Source organism: Pipistrellus kuhlii, unplaced genomic scaffold, assembly GCF_014108245.1.
Source record: "Pipistrellus kuhlii isolate mPipKuh1 unplaced genomic scaffold, mPipKuh1.p scaffold_m20_p_17, whole genome shotgun sequence".
Lineage (NCBI taxonomy): Eukaryota > Metazoa > Chordata > Mammalia > Chiroptera > Vespertilionidae > Pipistrellus > Pipistrellus kuhlii.
Genome location: NW_023425482.1, coordinates 27780890 through 27806275, shown reverse-complemented (window position 1 = coordinate 27806275; position 25386 = coordinate 27780890). Strand labels below are relative to the sequence as shown.

The window sequence follows — 25386 nt, the reverse complement described above, 5'->3', positions numbered from 1 at the left end:
GGTCAGACCTGAAACCCCATCTCCTTAAGGCCTAATCAGCGATAGGGCTTCACAAGTGTGTTATTTAAGCGCAATTATATGTTACTTTGTGTTACGTGGAAAATCACTTTCGTGCCTTTGAAAGTCTTCACAGAGAGCCATTTGTTCTGTTGCGGGCTCCGCTAACTGTAGAGCCTTCTGTAAAATTAGCTTCTTTTTTTTTTTTGCTTTTTTTTTCTTTCTGGTCACACAAGCACCTCTTTTTACTTAACAAATGTTCCTTATCACTAAATCCAGTTCCTTGCTCTCCTCACTGTACAACACAAATAGTTTGCAAAATATTTTTTCCTCATTGCTTTTCTCACCTCCTTGTATCCAGCAGCCCCTATTTTGATTGGGGGGAGGGGGGGAATGACATTTTACACATAACTGTGTACTCTTTGTCATTTTAAAGAGTTTGGCCTCAAGACTGGAGCTGGCTGATACTCCCACTAAATTTATTCTGAAAAGAACTGGGTACTGAAAATAATATTTAAAAAAAACAAAACAAACAACAACAAAAAAAACCCAAACTGCAATTTGGTGAATCAGTGTATTTCCTTTCTATTATAATCCTATTATTCTAAAATATAGCATTAGTCTCCATTTGTATGAAAAGCACTGAGTTTATAAATTTCCCTACATCATTAAAAATAAATTATTCAGCGGATTTCCATGAAGCAAAAAAAATGTTCTACTTGCTGAACCTTGGTTGAATGCATTAATAAAATTATATAACCAAAGGCCTCGAGTGACATCCTGTACTTCGTCTCTATTAGCAACATAAATACTTTGGTAAAACCAACACTGATGCTATCTGGGCTTTGCTGCACACACACAGCGCCCTGTGTGGAGACTCTCACTGGAGGAGGATGGGGGGACAAAGTGCAGCCAGGGTCTGGAGGGGCCCGGGGGCTCAGAAGCCAGCTGAGCTGAACACATCCACCTGCATTTTGGAAGCATCCTACTTAGCGCCCGCACAGAAGATGGAAATGACTCTGTTTAGGGAAACACAGAAGACCGGTTAAGCACTTTGGGGATATTAAACGTGAATATCTAATCTGTTTTCTCCAACGTATCACTCTGTATGATGACAAGTAAACAAGCCAAGGCCCTATGAGGTGTGGGACAGCATCAGCCAGAAAAGGCTGGGAAAACGAATTGCGTCAATGACAACCGCGGTGGAAAATTACATTCCCTCCTCTGGAACAGATGTTAAGTGCATCCTTACTAATAAAGACTTAGACTCAAACTGCATTAGAATATAGCCGTTTTCAATTCGGAAGCCTCTAAGTTAATTTGCCAAGCTGAATTGGTGGTTAGGTTTACGCCGGCAATAAAAAGACTGCAGATTTGTGTAGAAATAAGTCCTAAGAATCACACACATCAGAAGAGTGATGAAAGCCAACCAGGATCATTATTGAATAAGGACAAAATAATTGCAAGATGTTACATCTTCCTTAGAGTTGCATCAATTGCTATTCTATTAGGAATGATTCTAACCTAGGAGACAGCTACTGATCACACACAAAAAAGATGTTTAAAATGCAAAAGTCAACCCGATGTAGAAAGTGAAGGGAAATATACAAAGCCATCCAGACATTACCGCACAAAACAGGCTGTGCTATGTCAGAGTTAAAGCATGACCTCCCCCCAAAATATAATACTGTCTTCATAACCTATAATTCACTCAGAATTAAATGACTTCATTTACTTGAATGCTACCGTCTAGAGGACATTTAAATTTTTCTTAAGATCCCTACGATGTAAACATACATTAGTGATTGTTTGTGTTGTTAGTTAAAATGAATGGTAAGTAATGAGTTCATATTCCTGTTCCATTTCTTTTAACTCGGCATATCCAACTTTAAAATAACATGGAAAAGCGCTCACAGAGGCAGCTCTTAGCTGCCAGAAAAAGAAATTCTGATAGGGGAGGTGTGGGCTCAATGAAAGCAATTATCTTCAAAAAAATGGATGCTCCTATTGGAATTTCAGCAAACAAATCTAAATAAGTCTTTCTTTGATTTCAGTGTACCGTGTAATTCTAGCCAGCTAATTGCCCCTGGAGTCAGCAACGAGCTGTGACTCTACACCTGGCTTCTCGGATCATACACGCCGAGGGCCTCCCTCCTCCACTTTCATTTCCTCTCTCTACGGTGAGTTTGAATATTAAAGAAAAACACTCACACGTCTTATATACACAATGATGGACAGCCGGCTTCCTGGAAATCGTGATCTACAAAGAGAGGGGGAAATCTTAATGCAATACTTATGTGGAAGGGTATTAGGTGCCGGGTAAGCCAAGGGTAATATGATCAACAGCATCCGTCTTGGCTATTGTTTTTTGCATTCAGAGATTTGAAGTTGAGGACGGTTAATATTAATTGACTGGTCACCCAGGTTATGATTCGGATCCGTAAACTATTAGGAGCCTACATGCACTCTCTTCGATTGCTCACCAATTCAAATTTATAAGAACAATGTTTTGGGAAAAAATAAAACAGGTCTTTTTTTTTCTATTTCTGGAAATAAAAATAAGGCATTCCATAAGCAATGTACCTAGCTGCCTGATGATATGAAAACAGTAATTGTTTTAGATCAATGAAGCATTCCGGGAGAATGTTTTCCAAATAAGCAAGTGGCATAAATGTCTCATCTAGTTACCTTTTTATTTCTGTTTCTGCACCTCCAGCATGCCTTCCTCTGCAGATTTATTCCCAACACTCATAAGCATTTGCTTAATAGAGTGCTCTGTGCCTTTCTTTCTAAATTAGCAACCATCATTCCACCAAGATAGAGCACAAAGAACGCGACAAAGGCTCTGCCAAAAAGCCACAAGTCCTGCGAGTACGTGCCAGAACACTTAACATGAAACGATCGTTTCTCTCTCTCAAACTTCCACTGCCAAAGTGCTCGCACAATCTGGAAGCTCCGAGACAGGTTTCAAGCGCAATTAAATTCTCCCAGAGCAAAAAACTGTACCAAAAAAAAAAAAAAAAAAAAAAAAAAGATACATGCCGCCCTTCTTATGTCACCATTTTAGGCAACATTTTCTCAGGATCTTAATTAAGATAACCACGCACACCTGTGTCAACATTCTCCCGGCAGGACAGCCTTATCAATCATAATCCTTTAAGTACACTCCAAAAACAGCCCAGTGATACGACAGAAGCAATCTGCTGCCTCTCCTCCTGTGGGTGCCGCGTGTCTCCCACAAGAAGGATGAGACCTTCACAGGAAGGCAGACCTGCTTTTACGAGTCTTTAAAGTTTTCACTGTAAACACCGATTACGCTCCATAAACAGGAATAACCTCTTTTGCACTTGATTTACACAATGACAGCTCTGCAGCCAGAAACTGGAAGAGCCAGCTCAGCCGGGCGGCCCCAGTCTTCCCAGGGCAACTGTGTGGGTCCGACTGCCAACGCTTTCAGTGCCAAGGGTTGGGCAGAACTGGGACCCGTGCAGACGCGACACCCCCCGAGAAACCCCTCGGATAGCTTTACTTAATGAGGACATGTGAAGTCCGACAGGAAGGACCGTGAGGACAGACCTATCCCCTGGTCCAAGTGAGAATGTTCAGAAGAAGATAAAATGCAAAAGCAAGTCCACCTCCCAACCGTCCCCCCTATTCCCCCCCAAAAAGGGGAATGGGTTGCCTTGGTAACCTGAAATAAGGGGCAGAAAGCTTCAGGAGCATCAGCCCAGGGACAAGACTGCTAACAAGTCATCTGCTCCCAAATGGAAAACAAACAAACAAACAAACCAACCCAATGAATAAAAAAGGGGGGAAACGGGAAGGAAGGGGGGGAGGAAAGAAGGAGAGGAGGAGGAGGAGGAGGAGAGGGAGGTCACCACCACCAAGATAAAAAGTTTAAAACCTCGCTTTTTTTTTTTTTTTTTTTTTACCGGTCCAAACCTGAACGCTTTCACGGGAAAACAGAAAAAACCCGCTGCCCCTGGCCACTGGAGTCCCGCCTGCTAATGAATGACCTGATTTCCCCCCTCCCTTTGCGGTGTGAGCACAGGTCTGTGTGCGCGGCCAGCGCGCCCGGCCATCCCGGCGCAAAGGAAGCAGCAAATAGAGACGTCTGCCCTTCAGCAGGAGCCTCAGATGGACCCGGAGGGAGGTGACAGGCGCAGCAGCAGAGCCACACCTTCCAAAGGGCCCCCCATCTCTCCGATCCTCTCTCCGGCCACAGGAGAGAAGGCGGTGGAGGAAGGAAGAGCGGGGGACGCGGCGGGGGTGGAGGTGGGGATGGGGGGCGGCCCGGGGGTGAGGATGGTGGGATGGGGGTGTCTGCGGGGCAGGGCTCGGATGCTCGGGTGGCACACACCTCCGGGGGCCCCATTTCGGAAATCAGCGACCTGGTCCCCAGCCCAGAGGGTGAAGCTGCCGCGCGCGCGTGGACAGAGGGGGACACACACGCGCGCGCGCGCCCCCGCGCCCGGGGTCCGGGGCACCTGGGGAGGCCCTGCCCACGGGTCTGTCCGGTTCACGAGGGGACGCGGACGCGGACGCGGCGGCTGGAGATGCGGGAAAGCCGGGAGGAGCGACAAGGCCGGGGGCCGGCCGGTGGGACCGGGGCGCAGGGCTCACCTCAGAGTCTCGTCGCGGGAGCGCGGGCCGCGGACGCTCCCTCGTGGCCGCCGGGAGCCCCCGGCGGGCGGCGCGCGCGGGCCGCTAGGCAGGGCCGCTCCCGACCGTTAGCACCGCGAGGGGCTGAGCTGGCGGCGGGCGGAGCCGGGGGCGGGGGCGGGGCGCTGCGCGGCGGCGGGGCCGCGAGAGGCGGGAGCAGCGAAGGGAACGGGGCGGGGACGCTGCGAGCACCCCGGCCCCGCCGCGCCCAGGAGGACCCCCGCGCCTTGGCTGCCCGGCGGCCGCCGCTGGCCGGGCCCGCGCTCCCTTCCCGTCCGGCGGTCCGGCCGGCCGCGCGGCCTCGCTCGGCCCCGGCTGGCTCGCGGCCACCTCTGCGCCGCGGGCCGGGCCGCCGCCGCCGCTGCCACCGGCTTCCCGTCTCCATGACAATAGCGCGCCGACGCCCCGCCCCCCGGCGCCCTGACTCGCAGGGAGGCGGGCCCAGGACCTTGGGGGGGCGGAGTCAATGCGGGCCGGCGTCCAATCAGAGGTGACGGCAGGGAGAGGCGGGGCCGCGGGGATCGCTGGGGTCCCGAGAATAGCCGCTGGAGGGGCGGAGCCTGGGAAGCCGGCGGAGGGGGAGGAGTCGGAGTCGGCGCGCGTGCGCGTTGTCGCGCAACCAGCTCCAGTGCCAGGGGCCGGCGGAGCCCAAGATCTGTTTCTCGCCCGTCCAAGTCATCACGGGACACTGTGTGTGTCTAGTCGTGCTTCGGCTTGCGTGTGACCCCATTAATAAAAGCGCACAAATCCCCCGATAGACTGAGCGCCAGCGGAGTGCCCACCCGTGCGCCCTCCCCTGTCCTGGTTCGCCAGCGCCCCTGTCTGCCCCTGAGACCCAGCGCGTCCGCGGCTCGTGGCGGCGGCGCGGGGCGGAGGAGAGACCTGCGGCGTGTGTTCTGCACTCGGGCTGCGTGGCCGGCCGTGGTGGGCCGGGGCTCACTCTGTCTGTGACTCAGTGGTGTGTGTTTGCCTGGCCAGCGCCTCGCTGAGCAAACAGGGGTTGGGTTGGGCACTGCGCTCTGTGGAGTGTTTACAGTGGCGCTTGGGCGGGGGTGAGGGTGCCAGTGCATTCGGAGGGGAAAGGGGACCCCTCATCCTCCACCACCACCACACCACCGGCCTCCTCGGCAGGCAGGGCGAACTGCAAGGGGGGTGGGGGGGGAGGAGTGTCCAGATCGAAACAGCGAGGCTCCCAACAGATAGGGGAGGAGGAGAGGAGGGGTCCGGAGACCTGCTCTTGCTCACTGCCTACCCCCCCCCTCCCACACACACACCCTCGTTCCAGGCCCCACAGTGTCTTCTCCCTCGAAGCCTGTCAGGGAGCTGGTGGAAGCAAAAGCGGGTCGACTCGGTGCAGATGCCCAAGGCTCGGCTCTGGCCCACCTGCTGCTGCTGCTGCTGCAGCCAAAGGACAGTCTCCCCCCGGACTCTCTCTGCCCCGACGGGGGCACTCGTGGCACTCACTCTCCCAGGGACCTTCATTCCGAAACTCCAGCTCGTCCTCGGGCCCCTGCCTTGTGGGAGAAAGAAGCCAGGGGAGGCGGCGGGACGGCGATCCAAGAAATCCGCTAACTCCGGGAGGGAGAGAGCCAGCACGCCGCCGCTGCGCCCTCGCCCTCCTCCGCCTGGGTCCCTTTGTACTTTGGGGCGGCCAGGCCCGCCACCGGGGTCCGCGGGGCTTCTTCGGCTTCGCCTCGGCGCCCGGACTCGGCCGAAGAGGAAAGTTGGGAGAGATGGGCGGCGCGCCTGGGATGTGATTGTCATCCTGGGGCTGGCGCTCGAGAGTCTGAGAGCGAGCGAGGCGGGGTGGGGGTGAGGGCGGAGGAGGGGAGGGGAGGGGGCAGAGAGACCAGGGAAGGGAGGGAGGGAGGGAGGGGGAGACCGAGAGGAGGGCGGAGAGGCGGGCGGGAGGGAGGGGCGAGGGGGCGCGCCAACGAGCGAGAGAGGGAGCCGGGGAGGAGGCAGAGGGCGAGGGCGAGGCGCGCCCGGCGGCCGGGTTGGCTGCGGCCGCCCAGAGGCTCCTGCCAGTCCAACCGCCGGCTACACCCCGGGAAGGAGGAGCTTCGGGGCGCGCACAAGGCGTCAGGATCCTCAATTTCCAACTTAGCATCTTGGCAGGACCTTCGCGGAGCCAAAAGCGGAGCCCCCCGGTGCAAAGAGAGGGAGAGAGGAGGGGGTAAAAAAAAAAGAGAGAGAGAGAGAGGGGGAGGGAGAGGGAGAGAAAGCAGCAAGGGAGGGGGCGAAGCCCAGCCGGGGCGCAGAGAGGCGCGCACGGGAGCGGGCTCGGCGGCCGCAGTCGGAGGCGCGCGGGAAGCCACCGAGGAGGAGGAGGAGGAGGAGGAGGAGGCGCCGAGAACCGGCGCTCGGAAGCCAGCGGGGCCGGAGGAGCGGAGCGGCGGCCCGGCAGGGGCGGCCAGCCAGCCGGAGGCCAGGCGCCCGCCCGCCCGCTCGCCCTCGCAGGGCGCCGCCGGCTCGTTGGCGGCCGCGGCGCGGCGCGCCCCATGCCCGCGCGTGGCCATGTCCTACCCGCAGGGCTACTTGTACCAGCCGTCCGCCTCGCTGGCGCTCTACTCGTGCCCCGCGTACAGCGCCGGCGTCCTGTCGGGGCCCCGCACGGATGAGCTGGGCCGCTCGTCGTCGGGCTCCGCGTTCTCGCCCTACGCCGGCTCCACGGCGTTCTCGGCGCCCTCGCCGGGCTACAGCTCGCACCTCCAGTACGGCGCCGCCGACCCCGCCGCGGCCGCCGCCGCCGCCTTCTCCTCCTACGTGGTGAGTGAGCCGCCGGGGCCGGGCGGGCGGGCGGGCGAGGGCCGCCGGGGCCGGGCGGCGGGGGCTGCGGGGACCCAGGGCTCGGCGCCCCCCGCCCAGCCTCCGCGCCGCCCCGGCCAAACTTGGGCGATTGTCTCCCTGGGCTCGCGCGGGCCTCGGGCTCCCGGAGTCGCCGCTGGGAGCGGAGAGCCCCGGGTCTCGCTCGCTCGGACCGCCTCGCTGGCCCAAAGCGTTTGGGGAGGAGGAGAGAGGTCGCTGGCCACGAAAAAGAGCAGCCGTGGGTACACACGGGAGCTCCGGGCCGCCCTGCCATGTGCATTTTTTTTTAATTTATTTTTTTTTAAGTTTTGCAATTTTGGGAAAAACTAGATCCAGAGAGAAAAATAGACCCGGCATCGGAACGGAAAGCATGCTAAGTGCATGTAAATGTGTCTGGCTTCGCCTCTCATTAGTCCTCCTCCGAAATGTGGCAAATCCGTAATCCCATCTCCGCAATCCGATTGGGACGCGTTAGGTTTCTGAGGAGCCGGCGGCCGCGCGCTGCGGTGCACCCGGGATTTCTGGGCCGGCCCGGGGCGCTTCCCGGAGAGCCCGCCGCTCCGGTTCGGGGGCCGTGTTTTTGGGGAGGTGGGGGAGCGGAGTGCCTGCCTCGCCAGCCTCCGCTTTTCGATCGCCTTTTTGGGGGAGAGGAAAATAAATGCTTTTCCTTCCCCCGCTCTCCCGCCCGGCGCCTTCGCAGTGCAGCCACCCGGGCTGGAGGCGGAGAGTGGCCGCCGCCGCCGGACCGCTCTGGGCGGAGGCCTGGCCGCGGGGGTCGGATCCGCTCACCGGGGACCAACGGGGTCGGCCCCCGGGGCCCTGCAGGGTTCGGGCCGAGGCCCCGGTGGCTTCAGACGCCCACTAGGAACCGGCGGGCTCCGGAGTTGGCGCTCCCGCTGGGCTCCGAGGAGGGGGAAGGGGTGCGCCCTGAGCTCCGTGCCCACCGGCGGCGGAAGCCAGAGTTTGGGCCCCGGCCGCCACCCGCAGACCCCGGGGCGCGGGGGGACAGTGTGCTTGGGTCCCCCAGGTGGCATTGAGGACCCTGGCCCCCCTCTCACCTCCTCTCCCTTGCCTGTTCCCTCGCAGGGCTCTCCCTACGACCACGCGCCGGGCATGGCGGGCTCCTTGGGGTACCACCCCTACGCCGCGCCCCTGGGCTCCTACCCGTACGGGGACCCCGCGTACCGCAAGAACGCCACGCGGGACGCCACGGCCACGCTCAAGGCCTGGCTCAACGAGCACCGCAAGAACCCCTACCCCACCAAGGGCGAGAAGATCATGCTGGCCATCATCACCAAGATGACGCTCACCCAGGTGTCCACCTGGTTCGCCAACGCGCGCCGGCGCCTCAAGAAGGAGAACAAGATGACGTGGACGCCGCGGAACCGGAGCGAGGACGAGGAGGAGGAGGAGAACATCGACCTGGAGAAGAACGACGAGGACGAGCCGCAGAAGCCCGAGGACCGGGGCGACCCCGCGGGCCCCGACGCAGGTGGGTGAGCTCAAGGGGCGCGTGGAGCCAGAGGAACCGCATGGAAAAGGCGCAAGGTGGGGGGTGGGGGTGGAGAAGGGGCTCCCAGGGCCCGGGGGTTGGGTTGGATCTTTGCTTGGCGGCTGCGATGTCTCTCCCCACTCCTTCTCCCCATCCCCTCTGCTCGGAGGCCTCCAGGCGGCTCACGGCCTGCGTTTCGCCCTCAGGAGGAGCTGAGCCGAAGGCGGCGGCCGCGGGCTGCGAGCGGCTGCAGGGCCCTGCCAGCCCCGCCGGCCAGGAGACCACCGAGGGCAGCCTCAGCGACTCGGATTTTAAGGAGCCGCCCTCCGAGGGCCGCCTGGACGCGCTGCCCGGGCCCCCGCGCCCCAGCGGGCCCTCCGCCGAGGACCAGGGTCCCCACTATCCTCCGGGCGCCCCGGCCGCAGGCGCGCACCCAGCCGCCGGGGAACTGCCGCCCGGGCCCTCGGTCATCCACTCCCCGCCGCCGCCCCCGCCGCCCCAGGCGGTGCTCGCCAAGCCCAAACTGTGGTCCCTGGCAGAGATCGCGACCTCCTCGGACAAGGTCAAGGACGGGGGCGGCGGCGGGGGCGAGAGCTCTCCGTGCCCACCGTGCGCCGGGCCCATCGCCGCCGCCAGCCGCGCCTCGCCGGCCCCGGCGCCCCCGGCGCGCTCGCCCTCGGCGGCGCAGTGCCCCTTCCCGGGCGGGACGGTGCTGTCCCGGCCCCTGTACTACACGGCGGCGCCCTTCTACCCCGGCTACACGAACTATGGCTCCTTCGGACACCTCCACCACCACGGCCATCACCCCGGGCCCGGGCCAGGCCCCGCGACCACCACCGGCCCGGGCTCGCCTTTCAATGGATTAAACCAGGCGGTGTTGAATCGGGCGGACGCTTTGGCTAAAGATCCGAAAATATTGCTGCGGAGCCAGTCCCAGCTAGACCTGAGCAAAGACTCTCCCTATGAACTGAAGAAAGGTATGTCCGACATTTAGCGCGGGCTGCGTCGGTCCCTTCCCGGACTTTCCTAATTTATTTAAAAACAAAACAAAACAACAAAACAAAACAGAAACAAAACATGGCCTTGGCAGTTATTTTTCCATCCGCAAGAGAGAGAAAACGACCCCCTCCTATTAAAAAGTTTATAGTTCATGGAGATGGATGACATAAAAATGTAAACATCTCCACACACACACACACACACACACACACACACACACAGGTCTTAACCCACCGAAAAGAAAAGTTAAAGGGTTTGTATTAAATCGTATTCTGTATATTTAATGTAGCATTTTGTATTTAAATGGATAATTCAATATCTTTGAAGTAAATTATGAAATTCAGACACCTCTACAGGCATCTAATGTTTTTTTTGTAATATAAGTATATATACATTTGTGTCCCTCCCCCCTCCAAAAAAAATAACCTGTTTCATAGTTTAAAAAGACAAGTTTAATTTAATTTTTTTACACCTATTGATTTTTTCTTCTGGGTATGAGCTAAAGTATTATTACAGAAAGGAATCAGGTTATACGCTTAGATTTAAAAAAGTAAAAGGAACCGCAGCCGCCTTTGTAAAATGCAAAGTATTTAATTAAAAGAGATTTTACCATAATCTGAGCCTCGGTTGCTTTTTAGAAGCCTTGACACGCTGTCCATCCACCTTGGACTCCAAGGTGCAAACTGCAACTTTTTTTTTCTTTCCAAGTGGGGAGGGAAAGGTTCCTTCATCTGGGGCTGCAAGCCCTGGAGAGCATGGCCCCGCCCAAGGCAGGTTTGGGGGAGATCTGAAGCTGGAGGAAGGAGGATAGAGACCCAAGTGTATGCCCAGAAGGGAGAGAGGATGGCAACCTCAGCTGGAGGCAAGCACCAGCCAGAGCTCCCTGGCTTAACCTGATTACTTCCAATCAGTGTCGTGTTTTATGCAAAGCAATCAGCTGGTGAACTTTGCTAATGAGTTCGATTTTATGCCGGATTTAGCCCTTATTACTATTTCAAAGGTGCTGCGGGCTACTGCGGGCGGGGAGCGTTAGGGGGTGCCAAGGAGAAGGCCTGCCCATGTCCCTTGTCTGCGTTCCCCCCTTCCAAATTGGCCATTGGTCTCTTCTTTGGGTTTGATCAAATTAGTCAGCGTCCTAGTGTGGATGGTATGGAGGGTAGGTGGTGGGGGATGATCCCCCGGTGCAGTCTCGGGGGGGCTGGGGCCGCGGGGCCGGCCAGGGGACGGTTCCCCCCTCTCACAGGTAGGTGTCACACTTGTCCTGAATTTCAAGCCTGCCCTTTGCAGGAGGGATTGGAGAGTGGGCAGAAGTGGGGGGAGGGGGCGCCACAGGGGCTTGCGGGAGGAGAGGGGGGACCGTAAAGGATCCAGAGAAGCCCTCGCCGCCCCCGCCCTCACCCCTGCCGTGGGGCCGCCCCCGCTCCCCCCCCCCCCCCCGTTTTGTGCAAGTGGCCTTCCCAGTTGGAGGGAACGCGCCTCCTCCATTAGGATTGCCTCCGCCCGGCTTGTTGTCATCGCTTTAGCACGTTTCTATCTGGGGTTCAAGAGTTCCCACAGCTCTGGGAGTATTTTCTGAGGTTGTGACAGTCTCTTCTTCATCCCGCATCTCCCCCCGCAGCGTGGGAAAGGTCGGGATGCGACGCGATCCCCCAACAGAAAGGAGACGCGGCCCCGTGGTCGGTGCTCGCGTCTCCATTTCGCGCGCGGACGTGCGCAACCGCGGACGTGTTTCGCTTCGTGGGAAATTCTCAGCGATCGGGGGGGAGGGGAGGGTTTGCTGGAAGGAGAAACAAAACAAAACAAAACAAAACAAAACAACACACACCTCCAGCGAGGAGAATGAACGTGCTCTCTGAAACTCCTGCCCGAGTGTAGACAGAATGTGTGTGCACATAACACCGGCTTAATTAGGTTACGTCAGGGGTGCGCTGGTTTGCATTGCTGGCTTTTCTCATCTCGACTCGCTTTTTGAAACACACCCCCCCCGCCCCCCACTTTCATCGGAGTTTTGATTCGTGCTGGGGATTTTTTTTTTTTTTTTTTTTTTGGTTTGGTTTGGTGGTGGTTGTTGAAGCAGCCACGGAGCTCCTTTAGCTCTTCCTAACTTAAAAGAGTTTGAAAGCTTTCTCCAAATGTGTTTCTCCCCTACCTCCCCCGTCCCCCCCTCCCCCCCACTCCCCTGGAACAGCGGTCGGCTTCAGATTTTAAATGAGTGAGAAAATTCACGCAGGGAAAAAAAATGGTTTCAAAGCTGGGAGTGTGCGCGATTAAATATGCATGAGGCGATCGTATTTTATTTTGTCCCTTTAATTATAAATGATTTTTTTTAAACAATTGAATTCCAGAGATGACTTGCCCTCCTCCTCCTCCTCCTCCTCCCCCCTGCCCCCGCCCTCGTGCCCGGGCCCCCTCCCCCCGCTGCCCCCTGCTGCCCGGCTCACAATCCGCTTTCTCGCCCTGTTGATTATGCATCCCCAGGAGTCACCTTGTGTTTTTCTCAAAAAGTCAGAAGAATAGGCCGGTCCTCCTCTCTTGGGAGAGAGAGAGGGAGTTTCAGGACGACCTCGGTTCTGCCCGGTTTGGGAAGCCCTGGCCCCACAGACACCCCCGGCCCGACAGACACCCGGACTGGTGATTTTTGTTTTTTATTTTTTAGAGAAAATTACAGGCCTCCTGTGTTCCCAGGGATATGGAAATGGCATGGCGCGGGGCCTTCCCAAGCCTGGTTGCAGGGGTTGGGGGGGGGGATGCGGGGCCAACACCCGCAGGTCTGCCTAGGGACAGGAGCCGCACCCTGGGGATCCCCTCGGCGCTTCTCCTCGACGGGGTGGCGCTCGGGGACCCCGCGGCTGGGGAACAGAACTAAAGGGGAGCTGGAAGGCTGGTGCCCGCGTCTCCGCTGCTCCCCGCATCCCCCCGCCCCGGCCTCTGCCTCTGCGGGGTCTGCGGTTTTCTTTGCGTCACTTCGTCTCCTATGAAGTTGACGGGTTTCTCCTTCGCGGAGCCGGGTTTTCGGTGGCCAGTGGCGGTGTCGCGGATGTCTGGGGTCCTCGCCGTTTGGGGGCGGCCTGCCGGGCAGATGGAGGTGTGGGCATGGAGAAAGCGCCTCGGGCGCTGAACCCAGAAGGAGTTGCTTGTCTGCGGGGCCCTCCGGCCTAGCGCAAGGCAATGCGCCTTGGAGGAGAGGGAGGAAAACCGCCGGCGGTGCCAGCCTGGCCTGGGGTGGGTTCCCGGGCCTGGGATGGGGTGAGTCCTGGGGCCTGGCCTGGCCTGGGGTGAGTTCCAGGAAGTGGAGCGAGACAGCGGCTGGGACACCTCCGTGCTGGGGCTTGGAACGCCTTTGCCACCTGCGCTCGGCTGCACTGGCACCAGCCCTCCAAGGCGAGCCGAGGTTGGCACTTAGGAACCAGGAGGCCCTGGATCCCTGGCAATTGAAACCATGGGGGGATCACCGAGTTGGTTCTATGCAGTCCATCCCCCACCCCCCAGAGGCAGAGCCCCACGGGGGACCGGGTGGGTTCCTTCCTTCACCCTCGGTGCCAGGAGGAATCCGTTCCTGGGACTTGGCGATGAGGACGCCTAACAGGGCATTGAGGAGAGGCCGTGGAGGGGGCCTTTCCCTCCCCAGCTCCTTGCTCGCCTCGCAGGGCCAGGGCCTGACACGCTCCCTGGGCTGGGTGCGGGGCCTGCATGGAGGCCTCCTAGTTTGCAAAGCGCTAGGGCCGCTCATTCCCGGCGAAGTGTGTGACTCTCGGGGCGCGGGAGGTGGGAGTGGGCAGGGGGGGGTCGTCCTGCGTGCAATTTCAATGCGGGCTGTGTCTTTCGGCTCCCCTTTCTCCCTCCACCCACCCCCACGCCCCTGCAAAGAGCTGCCAGCTGGGCAGAAGCCGGGAAGGGCGCTCCGCGAGGCGCCCAAAGTGAAAGGAACGTGATTGCGCTCCGCTCCGGGGAGACAGCCGGGCGCGGCTGCCGCTGAGAAAGGGCGCCGCCTGCCGGCCCCTCGGCGCCGCGCGGCCGACAGAGGAGGAACCCTGCGAGGCCGGCCGGCCGGGCACCCCCACCCGCAGCTGGGCCTGAGCTCGGAACCCCGAGCGGGTCCAACGCGAACCGCTCCACCACCTCCTTCGCTTCTGCCCGGGGCCCGGGACCCGCTTACACATCGGAGAGCATTTGAATCCTGCAGATGGCCACCGCGACTCAGGCACCGCCTGCACAAACAGGCGGGAAGCTACTGAGAAACAGGCCCCGAGGGTGGGGGGCTAGGGCTGTGCGCATCCTTGCCAGTCGGGGTCCCAGGGGGCTCCCACGCCCCTTGGGGTGCCTGCACTGGAGTGTCTGCTGGCCCGGGCTCTGGGGGAGCCCCGCACAGTTTGGTCTCCTGCGCGGTTCAGCATAGCTGAGGTCTGCCTTGCAACCTGGCCCCCAAGGCCGAGACCGGTTCTGACTTTTGGACTGTGGGTTGGCCATCTGTAGGAAAAACCAAACCAAAACAAAACAAAAAGCAAACAAACAAAAAAATTCCCTCCAATGCTTCAACCCCTCCTGTTTCAAAAGAACCTTTAAGGAGGCGAGGTAGGAGGTACTTATGTGGGGGTCCCGGACCTAGGGCCCTTCCCAAAGCGCAATAGGGTAGAACCAACTGCCCCCCCCCATCCCTTCAGGGATATTGTGGGGAAAGGCGAGCGCGCCTTCTGCTGGTCTCTTCCCATCCCTCACCACTGGGCCACCGGCCACCAAACAGGAGGAAACGCGGGCCTGACCAGCATCTGGCCGCCCGGACTGGGCTAAATCCCCGCGGGACTGCCCGGAGCCCCACCCCGCGGGTCCCCCTCGGTGACCCGGCTGGAGCGGGGCTCCTTTCCTTGGAGCGCTCAGTGCGAGTTGGGTCGCAGCACATGGTGTGGCCCAGGTTGTGGATAACGGGGGGGGGGGGGGGTGTTGATGGCTCTGGCTGCACCCCTTGCTCTGGCCTGCCCCTGGGGGGGGGGGGCTGTAGGGGGGTCTCTGGCCTCCCGTGGACCGCAGGCCCCAGCCCCAGCCCCCACCCCCCACCCCCCAGGCCGCCGGCCAGGCCGCGCTCGTTGTCAGCGCCCGGTGCCTGCGGCCCGCCCCGGCGCGGCCCTGAAGGCCACGTTTCCCGGGGAAACCAGGTTCTCTTTGCTCCAAGCAAACCCAGGGCCTCCAGCGCCTCCGCCTGATGGACGCAGATGTAAATGCGCATTTATTTAATTGGATCAGACCCCCAGATGAAAGAGATAAACGGCTCCCCGTTTGGTTTGCGGACTTTTCTCTTCGGAGGCGCGCGGCGCCGGTGGAGCGGAGGGCGGGCGGGCGGCCAACGACGGCGCGGCGCTGCGGCTCCCGGCCGCCTTCTCGGCTGGAGCCGCGGCCTGGCATCCGCCTGCTGTGCCCGGGCCCTGCCCTCCGGGAGGTCCCCGCGGGCCCTCTGGGCACCGGGACTGGACATGAGACGGCGCGGCGTGTGGGCTTCGGGCTTGCGCGCACCTCGCCCCTAACCACATTCTCCGGCCTGTGCCCCTCCGTTCTTACCCAGCGCAAGAGCCAGCCCTGCCGGCCCACTGCTGGAAGGCCCCCGTTTTTACCCCGGATGGCATTTATTTATTATTATTATTATTATTTTGAGAAAAAGATGAGCGTGCCATAAAAAAGACGAGGCTCGTACCCCCTGTGCAGCAAGGACCTGGGAAGCCGCCCTGGAGACGGAAGGACCCTCCTCTGTCCCCCCATGGCCTTCAGTGGAGCCTGAGATTTCTCTGAGAGCGGGCTGGAAACCACGCCCCGGATGGTGCCCTTCCCCCGATAATGCACGCAGTATTCACACAGCCCTTGCATGTAATTTTAGGGTGTCTGCGAACCCCAACTTCCAGGTGTCTGCGAACCCCAACTTCCAGGTGTCTGCGAACCCCAACTTCCAGGCTTTGGGAGGAGAAAGGGCTTCCGGATGCGGTCCTCCCCGGGGTGGGGGGCTGGAGTCCGGAACTTCAGCGCCTGCGCGCCCTGCCCCGCCACCCCCAGGTGTGTCCCCAGATCTGGGGCCTCGGTTTTCCCCAAAAGTTTCTCTTCTGCTCAGAAGAGCTGGGGCGCAAGGTGATGTGGGTGAGGGCAAGAGGCCGCAGGGAACAGCCCGGGATGGGTGCAGAGGAGCGGGCACAGTGGGCGGAGACCCTCGCCCAGGAGCCCCCCAGGCCGGCGGCGGGGGGGGGGGGGGTGCGGGGGGCGGGGCCGGCGGGGCGGGGTGCAGCGGGGCCGCCCCGTCTCCCGCGCTGATGGATTGGCTTGTCAGGAGGGCTCCGTGCGCCCAGCCCATCAGAAAGCACTTACCTCGCTAAGCTGGAATCACTGTCTTTTCAGGAGCTAATTTGTGTAACTCCCATGGAGGGGCTTGGAGGGGGCTTGATGAGGCATAAAATGATGATTAATGAATGGATGGCCGCCGCTCCTCACACACGGGCTGGCGGGCTCGGGTTCGGGCCGGTGGTGGCCTGGGGGCGGCGCTCAGCACAAAGGGGTTTGGCCTCTCCCCAGGCTGAGCGCCCACCGGGTTTGTCTGTCCTAGAACCCGCGAAGGCTGCCCTGGACGCTTTCCTGGACTTGAGCTGCTTTCTGATTCCGACGAGGCTCCAGGTTCTAGCTGTGCCTCCATCGCCCCCTGCGGGCGGGCGGCTCAGCCTGGGGGAGGCCAGGGCTCCTGAGGGTGCAGGCCCAGAGAGAGGAGGGGGTGAGGCTGAGGGGAGGAACAGGGCCTCTTTGGGGGCCTCAGACTCAGGGAAAGCAGGGCTCCCAGTGTGACCCGGGCAGCACAGTCAGTGTGGAGAGGGAGACCTCCGTTGTGGCTTACTGGTCTGGGCCCCCGTGGCTCAGTCCTCCCTCTGCAACTTAGGACGCTGCTGTGCGTCTTCGTCAGATCCAGCAACCCCTCTGAACCCCAGGGGCTTCCTCTGTAAGAGGAGCCCTGTTTTTTGTGAGGATTCTAGCAGGTGGCATGGAGTTGTTCAGTGCAGTTACTGGGGCTGTGTTGTCCTAAAACGTCCCTTCAATGAGACACTAGCCCGGGCCTCCTCTTCCCCACCTCTTCTGGCCATGCACCCCTCCCTGGGGCTCGGTCTGGGGGTACCCTGGGGAGCTTGGAAAGGCAGGGAGACAAGAGTGTGACCGGATCGGGGTTGAACGTTGAGGAGCCGGCTGGACCTGACTGGGGACAGGATTGAGTTTCAGGTTCGTCCCCAGGGCCGTTCAGAGCTCCTCCTCCTTAGAACCCGCCCTTTGTCCGCAGGTTCCCGGCTTTTAGAATCTGTCCACAGGGGCCTTTGAGCTACTTCCTCTGGTCAAGAACCTGCAGCCTTGGGAACGGATAGATTTAGCCGGGATTCTTTACCTACCTGCTCCCCTTTCCCCCCGTCCGCCCTCCCCCTTCCCCCTCCCCCCTCCCCCCTGCCCCCTGCCCTCACAGGCCCTCCCAGTTCTCCCAACAATCGCTCTACCAGTGACTCCTTAGCACAGTGTTCTGCTCAGCAAACTCATAAGTCCACAGAGCCAGATACCAACAGCACAACGATTGAAATTTCTTTGGAGAGCCACGTTTTCTTAAACGTAAACTATGTATTATAGGTAGGTGCCTTGTTGTTAACTTAATTAGGGTCCTCCTAAGCTAGCCTTTGCTAAAAGCTCAAGGGGCCAAAGAGCCGCAGGTGGCTCGAGAGCCGCAGTTTGCCGACCATTGGCCCAGCACATGCGGCTCTGAGGACTCAGAGCCCAGGAGAGGCCCTGGCATGGGCCTTTCCGGTGGAACGCTGAGGCTGGCCTCCAGTTAGCACAGTTCCACTTGAACTGCTCCTTTCCCCAACTCCCTCGTACACGGATGGAGCACCTAGGGTACCCCAGATGCAGGGTTCCAGGTGCCCCCCAGTGCAGAGATAAACAAAGCAAAGCCGCTGCCCTGTCCTGCCCCACCCTGCCCCGCCCTGAGGCTTACTTACCTTTAGAGGAGAGAGGGAAGGCTAACGGAGTGTGATAATGGCTTCTCCTGGGGACCAGGTGATGAGTGCGGGAGGAAAAGGAAGGAGGGGGGACTCAGAAGGGAGTGTGCTCCTTCTGCCAGGGCTGTCTGGGAAGGGACCCTTAGGACCCATGTGACCAGAGGCCTGAAAAAATTAGGGACTGGGCCACGAAGGTATTTGGGGGAGGTTCTGGGAGAAGGAATGGCACAGGCAAAGGTCCTGAGGTGGGAGCAGGTGCAGACAGCAGCAAGGAGACATTTGTGGGAGGGGCTAAGGCCCAGGCTAGGTTACAGGTCCTGTTCGATCCTGGTGAGATCTTTATTTTTTAATGTGTTTTTATTGATTTCAGAGAGGGAGGGGGGAGAGAGAGAGAGACATCAATGATGACAGAGAATCATCCATTGGCTGCCTCCCACACGCCACTCAGTGAGGATTGAGCCTGCATGTGCCCACCCAACCAGAAACTGAACCGTGACCTCCTGGTTCATAGGTTGATGCTCAACCACTGAGCCACATTGGCTGGGCAAAACTGTGGGTTTCATGATGAGAGAGAAGAGAAGAGAGTTTTCAGAGGAGTGTCAGGATCGAATGTATGGTTTAAGGTCAAGGGGGAGGACCTAAGACTTTTGGAGGGCAAGAGCAGAAGCAGGGGCCAATGGGGGATGATGGAGAATCCAGGGGCAGGTCATGCTGCCCTGGACCAGCGAGGAGCCAGAGAGGTGGGCCGGAGTGGTCCGATGTGAGCTGGGTTTTGAAGGTAGAGTAGAGTCAACAGGCTTTGCTGATGGATTGGGTGTGCAGGACAAGAGGAGGGTCGTTCTGGATGCCACCAGGGGTTGGGGCCTGGGCACCCAGGGGCTTTGGGGTGACTGGTGCTTGCTGAGATGTCAAACCATGGCAAACCCTACTGCAAACACATCCTCCCTCAGAACCAGAGGCCTCAGAGCTCTCTGACCATCCTCTCCTTTATACCTTCTTTCTTGTCTCCCCCCCCCCCCCCCCGGGGGAGAAACCGAGGTTTGGGAAGTGCAAACGACCCGCCCAGGCTGACAGGGCGGAGAGCCAAGAGGCAGAGGCCCTTTGCAAACCCAGGTCTCCGGACTCCCAGGCTCTCTCCCTCCGCCTCGCCCAATCTGAGTTCCCCGGGACATCTCTATCTTAACAGGGAACTCCTGGGAACAAAACGCCTGCACAGAGAAGGATGAATTTATAATGGTGGCGCCTCAGACACCGTGACAGGCTGTCAAGGGAGATATTTTTAGGCCGGGCTGAGAAACATCTTAGCCTCCTGCAGGCGGCCGGGCCGGGCTGCCTCTGCAGGCCTCCCTCCGTGTGCCTCCGTGTGCCTCCGTGTTCCGTGTGCCTCCGTGTGCCTCCGTGTGCCTCTGTGTGCGAGGTGCAGATGAGGGGCACGCCAGGCAGGTGCCACATCTCCCCGACACTCCATGGCCAGGAAGAGCAGGGACGGTCGCCCCTGTCGGGGGTGGGGGGGGGGACACTCTGTCCTTCCCTAAATAATTGCTCCTCGAAAGGAGCTCATTTCTCCTGTTGGGAGTTGATTTCCAGCCTGCCCACCACCATCTCCCATAACGCAAGCCACAGTGAATGCTCCTTGGCCCATCATTTCACAGAGCCCACGGAGAGCTGCGTTGGAGGGGAGTTCCTGAGTGAGGGGGCTTTCAGGCATGTGTTTGAACTAACTTCCTTCCTTCCTTCCTTCCTTCCTTCCTTCCTTCCTTCCTTCCTTCCTTCCTTCCTTCCTTTTCTCTGTGTCTCAGCCTGACTTTTCCCCCTCCATCCTTCTCTCGCCTGCTTGTGCTGTCTCCGGGGCTGTGTTCTGGGAGACTCCCGGTGGCTTTGTCCCCCGGGGACCCACCAGCATCCTGACATCTTCCAGGCAGAGTGAGACATCTGCTCGCTCTCGGTTCGAACACCCTCCCCTCTCCAGAGCCCCAGACACCTTCCGCCCAGCTAATGCGGTTTGACATCAGACTAACCACACAGTTGTCACAGCCCAGGCTTTCTTTTTTCGGATCCAAACCGCAAGGTTTTTTTTTCGTTGTTTGTTTGTTAGCTCTGTTGGGCCTCTATTTGTAGCCAGCGTCTAAATCCAAACCCTGTGGCGCTTTTTTTTTTTTTTTTTTTTTTTTTTTTTTTTTTTTTTCCCCTTCTTTTTTTCCAAAGACTCTCCTCCGCTGCAGATGGTCCCTGGCTGGCGGGGACCAGTTTTCCTGGATGACATGGGAGAGGGGATGAGTGGCAACGTAGAGAAAAGGGCTCATTTGCAGTAAACACCACCTCTTTGCTCCGCGAAGAGTGTGGTGCAAAGACCGTCGGCTGGTTTATTTTCGTGGGTGGAATTGTTTCTCTGTCCAGATTTTTTTTTTTCTTCTTTCTTACTCTTTTTTTTTTTTTTTTTAAACATTCCCTTTTAATCTGGGAAGTGGCTGGCAGGTCCTAGCAGATGTAAGGGTGTCTGGGAAGCCTCCCTAGGATCGGAGACTGCAAGGACTGGGGCCCCCCCTTTGCCCAGTGCCCCTCGAAACGGACTCCTCTGAACCCCACCCTCCAGTCACTCATCTTAGCCTCCGACGGTTGATACTGGTTTCGCCGTTACCGTAGCGGAATCAATATTTCTTTCAGAATAAATAAATGGTGACAAAACTTGAAGGACATTTTTCTGCAAGTGGTAGTTTCAACCAGCCGGCAGGACCACCAGCAACTCTTAAGGCAACATGTCCCTCACCATTCCTCCTCCCACCTCAGCCCCAGACCCACTCCTGTCGCCCTCCTTCCTGCAGTCACCTTCCTTCCTGCAGGCACCGCTGCCAGCACAAGGGCTTGGAAACACGCAGATCTCTCCCCCCCTGCCTCCCACACAGCCGCTCCTCACGACCATAGATCCTTCTGAGAGTTCCCCCCCCCCCCCCCTCCTCTGCTCTCCTCGGAGCCTGTGCCATCTGTGGACGGGCTACAGCTGACCGTCCTGCCCGGCTCGCTGCCACAGTGGGTCTTCATAGACCAGTGGTCGGCAAACGCATTACTCCACAGAGCCAAATATCAACATACAATGATTTGAAATTTTCTTTGAGAGCCACATTTTTTAAACTTCAGCTTCTTCTAACGCCGCTTCTTCAACATAGACTCGCCCAGGCCGTGGTATTTTGTGGAAGAGCCACACCCAAGGGGCCAAAGAGCCGCATGTGGCTCTCGAGCCGCAGTTAACACAGTCATAGACCAACACAGGGTCCACGGCCTGGAGCTCCCTGCCTCTTCAATACATGTTGGGTGAAGTGCAAACAAACGCATGGCCCCCCAGGCAATGTCCTTGCCTGTGTCTGCCCGTGAGAATATGCGTTTTGAAACAGCGCTGGGGGCAGGCAGAGGGAAGGTCAAATCCTGACGGCACTCCCCTACCCTGAGTGTGTTAGAGAGACGTTAAACGACCGAGAAATCTACACGGAGGGGCGCGGGCCCGAGGTGAGGGAGAAGGGGAGCCTCTCTGAAAGTCAGGGTTCAAGGACATCCTGGAAGCCAAGCTCACCAACGCAGTGTAAGCCCTGAGCCCTGACCATGGTTACTTCATAAATACGGTTTCATCTTAGCACAAGGGACACCCTCTGAGAATTTCCAACACCATGTAGCATGTTTTCCCCAGTCCTTCACTATGTCTTTTTGCTGACCGGCAATAGTTAAGATGTCTAGAATTTAAAAAAAAAAAAAAAAAAAGCTTATTTTAAGAATCATTTCTTGGAACATTATTTCATTACTTAAACTTTCTGCTGACTCATCTGTTCCTTGGTAACTGAGTCTTTCTTTACCAATAACTTTAATTACATCAATCACTCATTCCCGAATCTGCTGAATCATGAAAACTCCTATCGGCAATACCATGGACTTCTGTCACACAAGCATGGGCTTGTGGAGGGAGAGCAGGTTTTCCTTCCTTCCTTCCTTCCTTCCTTCCTTCCTTCCTTCCTTCCTTCCTTCCTCCCTCCCTCCCTCCCTCCCTCCCTCCCTCCCTCCCTCCCTCCCTCCCTTCTTCCTTCCTTTCCTCCCTCCCTCCCTCCCTTTCTCTCTCCTTTCATTCCTTCTTTCCTTCTTTCTTTCAAATAGCCATCAGTACTTCAAACAGGCAAACTATGTTTAGCTTTTGTGATTTGCTATCTATCTGTCCATCTATCTTTCTATCAATTTATAATTAGCAATCTTCAAAGCAGGAGGAATGACAACTCATAACTTCTCGAATTGCATGGAATGAAATTTGTTCCATCTGATATTTCTGAATCATGAGGCTCACGTCTCCACCTTGGGGATAAAATAAATGATGTTTGAGAATTCCCACACCTTTGCTAACGGCTGCTAATGGCATAGTTCAAGGGTTAACATATTACCGTATCTAAATAATTATTTTGTTGTCAATAATAGCAGCTACCCTATCGAGCTCTTAGTACATGCCAGCTATTGGACGAAAGGGTTCACATACATGATCTCGGAAGAGCTTCACCCAACCTATGGAGTAGGTGCTACTATTATCCCCATTTGACAGATGAGAAAACTAAGGCACAGAACGGTTTACTTGTGTAAAGAGATGTCAGAGTGGGATATAAACCTAGGAATGTCTGACTCTCCTCTTCTGGGCCTCGATGGAGCTGGGGGGTGGGGAGGGGGAGAATTACTGGCTGCTCTTCACTGCTTTAGGCGTTTGCTGTTTTTCTGGCTATTCATGGCTCCAGTCTACCGCGAGTCGATTAAGGTACTGCCTATTCTCAGAGCTTGAAATGTCACCTGATGCTGCAGGAAGCAGTGGTCCTCAGTTTGGTGAGAGGAGGCAGATGCAGGTGGGGTGTGGAGGTGCCTCTCACACAACCCTGCCCCAAAGTGCATGCTCTTCCTCCCTCCCCTCCAGGCCCTAGTCTGTCTCCCTCTGAGACTGTGACACCAGCCTCTAACCAGCCTTTCTGTCCCAGGCTCTCCCTGCACCTTTCCATCCTACACTCTCACCTCACCAGCCAGGAGACAGAGGCCAGGGAGCCAGGAGGCTGTAGAGGAGGAGAAGATCTAAACCGGAGCTGAACTTCCAAATGATTCAAGCCCCAGTTCCTCCCTGAGTCACCTGAAGCTCTTCATCTGCCTGACCCCATTCTCTGATGTGACCCCGTCTCCCAAAACCCTTCATAGGCATTTTGATGGGGTCATACTGGCTAAACGGTCACCCCCCACCACACCCCCCACACCCCAAAAAGCACTTTTTCCAGGCTGGTTCTTCTGCCTCAGAGCAGTCCATCCCAATCACATTGTCTCAGTCCACTCACAGTTCTGAGATGGATGGACCCATCTCTTTGGAGAGCCATCCTGTAGTAGACGTGTGATTTTATCTGTGTGTTATTCCTGGACCCTTATTCTGGTCCAGCATCCTTCATTTCTCTCAGGAGCCATCCCTCCTCTCTCCTGGACCCATATGGTTTGGATGAAGTTAATTCAATTCTGATTCTCGGGCAAGACATATTATTTAGACCTGACCAACAGTCTCTGCCACTGGATGCAGTGATTGGTACAGGAGTGTGCACGTGACCCCGTTTGGCTCCGTACAATGGAGATCTAAGGTGTTATTAACATTGGGGAGAGGTAGAGGCCTTCTCTTCCCATTGAACTTGAACCCTGGGACTATGAAACTCGAGAGCAAAGCCCACATGGAAGGGAACAGAGCTGAGCGATGGCAAGGGACCAGACCTTAGAGACGTAGAGCCCTTGGATTGAGCTTTTGCCTGAAGACAGAGCTACCACTGGATTTGTGTGTGAGTGTGTGTGTGTGTGTTGGTTTTGTTTTGTTTTTTGGTGAGGCAATAAATTCCCTTTGGTTTAAGTAGTTTGAGTTTTACCTTCTAGTTCTGTAATCCCAATTAGTACAGATCCTTCCCAGGCCCAGAATCCTGGAATCTCTGAGAGGTAGATATGCAGGCTGTTCCCAAACCTCCCAGTTGTCCCCCTCCTGGGCATGTGGTGGGATTGTACTTCCCACGCCATGTGAGGAAGGCGTGTGGCACGTGACTTCCTCTGCCAATGAAATGCGAGTAGAAGTGATTTGGGTCAATTCTGGGTGGGCTCTTTGAAAGTCAGTGCGCGATTCACCCCTCTTTCTCTTTCCCTCCCATCATGATGTTCCAGATGGTGGAGGTTCCATCAGCCTGGGTCCCAGACTGAGGACAACGTGGAGCCGAGAGCCCTGCTGACCCTCGATGGAGATGTACCGTGAGCAAGAAATAAACTCCGTTGTTTTAAGCCATTGAGATTCTGGGTCCTTTGTTACAACCCCAATTCCTTAGTCCAGTGGTCGGCAAACTCATTAGTCAGCAGAGCCAAATATCAACAGTACGACGACTGAAATTCCTTTTGAGAGCCAAATTTTTTAAACTTAAACTATATAGGTAGGTACATTGTTATTAACTTAATTAGGGTCCTCCTAAGCTGGCCTTTGCTAAAAACTCAAGGGGCCAAAGAGCCGCATGTGGCTTGCAAGCTGTGGTTTGCCGACCACTGCCTTAGTCTATCCTGAATAATACACTCAGAATTCTTCTTCTCATCTTCCCACTTCTCCTCCTCCTCCTCCTTCTCCTCCTCTTCCTCCTCCTTCTCCTTCGCCTCCTCTTCCTCCTCCTCCTTCTTATCCTTTTTTCTCTCTCTTCCCCTCTCCCAGTGCTGCCTTGCTTTGCCTAGCAGTCAAATATAAAAAATATAACTTAATATATATATATATAACTTCATCCAATAGATATTAAAAGGCATCCATGATTGTTCATCTCCTGCCTTCCCAATGCTTCCCAATGATATCCAAATGGGCATTGGCAGAGATAACCACCCTCCGCCTACAAAACCATGCCCCTGCCATCACCACCTGTGCCAATCAATGGCAGCATAAGTCAGGCATCCTTCCCAGCACTGGCATGAGCAGGCCAACTTCCTAATCATATTACTGGGCTCACAGGGCTCTGCGTTCTGGAAGAAAACCTTCCTCGGTAATCCCCACTCATTAGCTCAGGACAATTAACAAGATCCTGAAGGTTGTGCTACAACATAGAGCTCTGCCAAGATTAAAAAAAAAAAAAAATCGATGACTAAAAAAAAGCTACATTGGCCTTCATTGTTCATAAGCAATTTCTAGATCGGTTAATTAGGCCCGTGCTCAGGATCCTGCAGCTGGGGCGGAGGCTTGGCAATGACGAAGTTCTTTGGAAAGCAGAAGAGTAGAAGCAAAAACATTCCTGAGGCCTGAACGCGATCATCATCACCATTACCCTATAGGACGCTGGTGCAGCTCAGGTGACGCACTTTCCTGCCGCCAAGGGCCGGGCAGCCCACGCCCACAGGCACACCGCAGGCCTCATGGGAGTGGCGGGGATGGCAGGGCAC

General features: G+C 57.0%; 1 protein-coding gene and 1 long non-coding RNA gene across 5 annotated transcripts in view; one reads left to right on the top strand and one right to left on the bottom strand.

Moving 5' to 3' along the window:
• LOC118720623 overlaps positions 1 to 5792 on the bottom strand; it is a 40918-nt gene extending 35126 nt beyond the window's left edge. The window contains exon 1 of one of the 3 annotated variants that reach the window (XR_006741884.1): positions 4621 to 5792. This is a non-coding gene — a long non-coding RNA (uncharacterized LOC118720623). The remainder of the gene's footprint in view (positions 1 to 4620) is intronic. The other 2 variants (XR_004988490.2, XR_006741883.1) reach the window with 2 other exon arrangements.
• A 1055-nt stretch (positions 5793 to 6847) lies between these two features.
• On the top strand, positions 6848 to 24262 carry IRX5 (iroquois homeobox 5). Of its 2 annotated transcripts, XM_045582853.1 has the most exons (4): positions 6848 to 7428; positions 8554 to 8959; positions 9166 to 9936; positions 24145 to 24262. In XM_045582853.1, the coding sequence occupies exons 1-4, from the start codon at positions 7177 to 7179 to the stop codon at positions 24207 to 24209; spliced, it is 1494 nt and encodes a 497-aa protein (XP_045438809.1). In that variant the 5' UTR covers positions 6848 to 7176; the 3' UTR covers positions 24210 to 24262. The 2 variants fall into 2 exon arrangements, with proteins under 2 accessions (XP_045438809.1, XP_036296657.1); XM_036440764.2 differs by lacking the exon at positions 24145 to 24262 and having other exon boundaries at positions 9166 to 10308.
• Positions 24263 to 25386: the final 1124 nt, after the last annotated feature.

Excerpts from the sequence above, each read along its gene's own strand:
- IRX5 (XM_045582853.1), top strand. The coding sequence starts at position 7,177 with ATGTCCTACCCGCAGGGCTACTTGTACCAGCCGTCCGCCTCGCTGGCG. Across the intron at positions 8,960-9,165 it reads CCCCGCGGGCCCCGACGCAG|GAGGAGCTGAGCCGAAGGCG; the intron begins GTGGGTGAGCTC and ends TTTCGCCCTCAG. Across the intron at positions 9,937-24,144 it reads TCCCTATGAACTGAAGAAAG|ATGGTGGAGGTTCCATCAGC; the intron begins GTATGTCCGACA and ends ATGATGTTCCAG.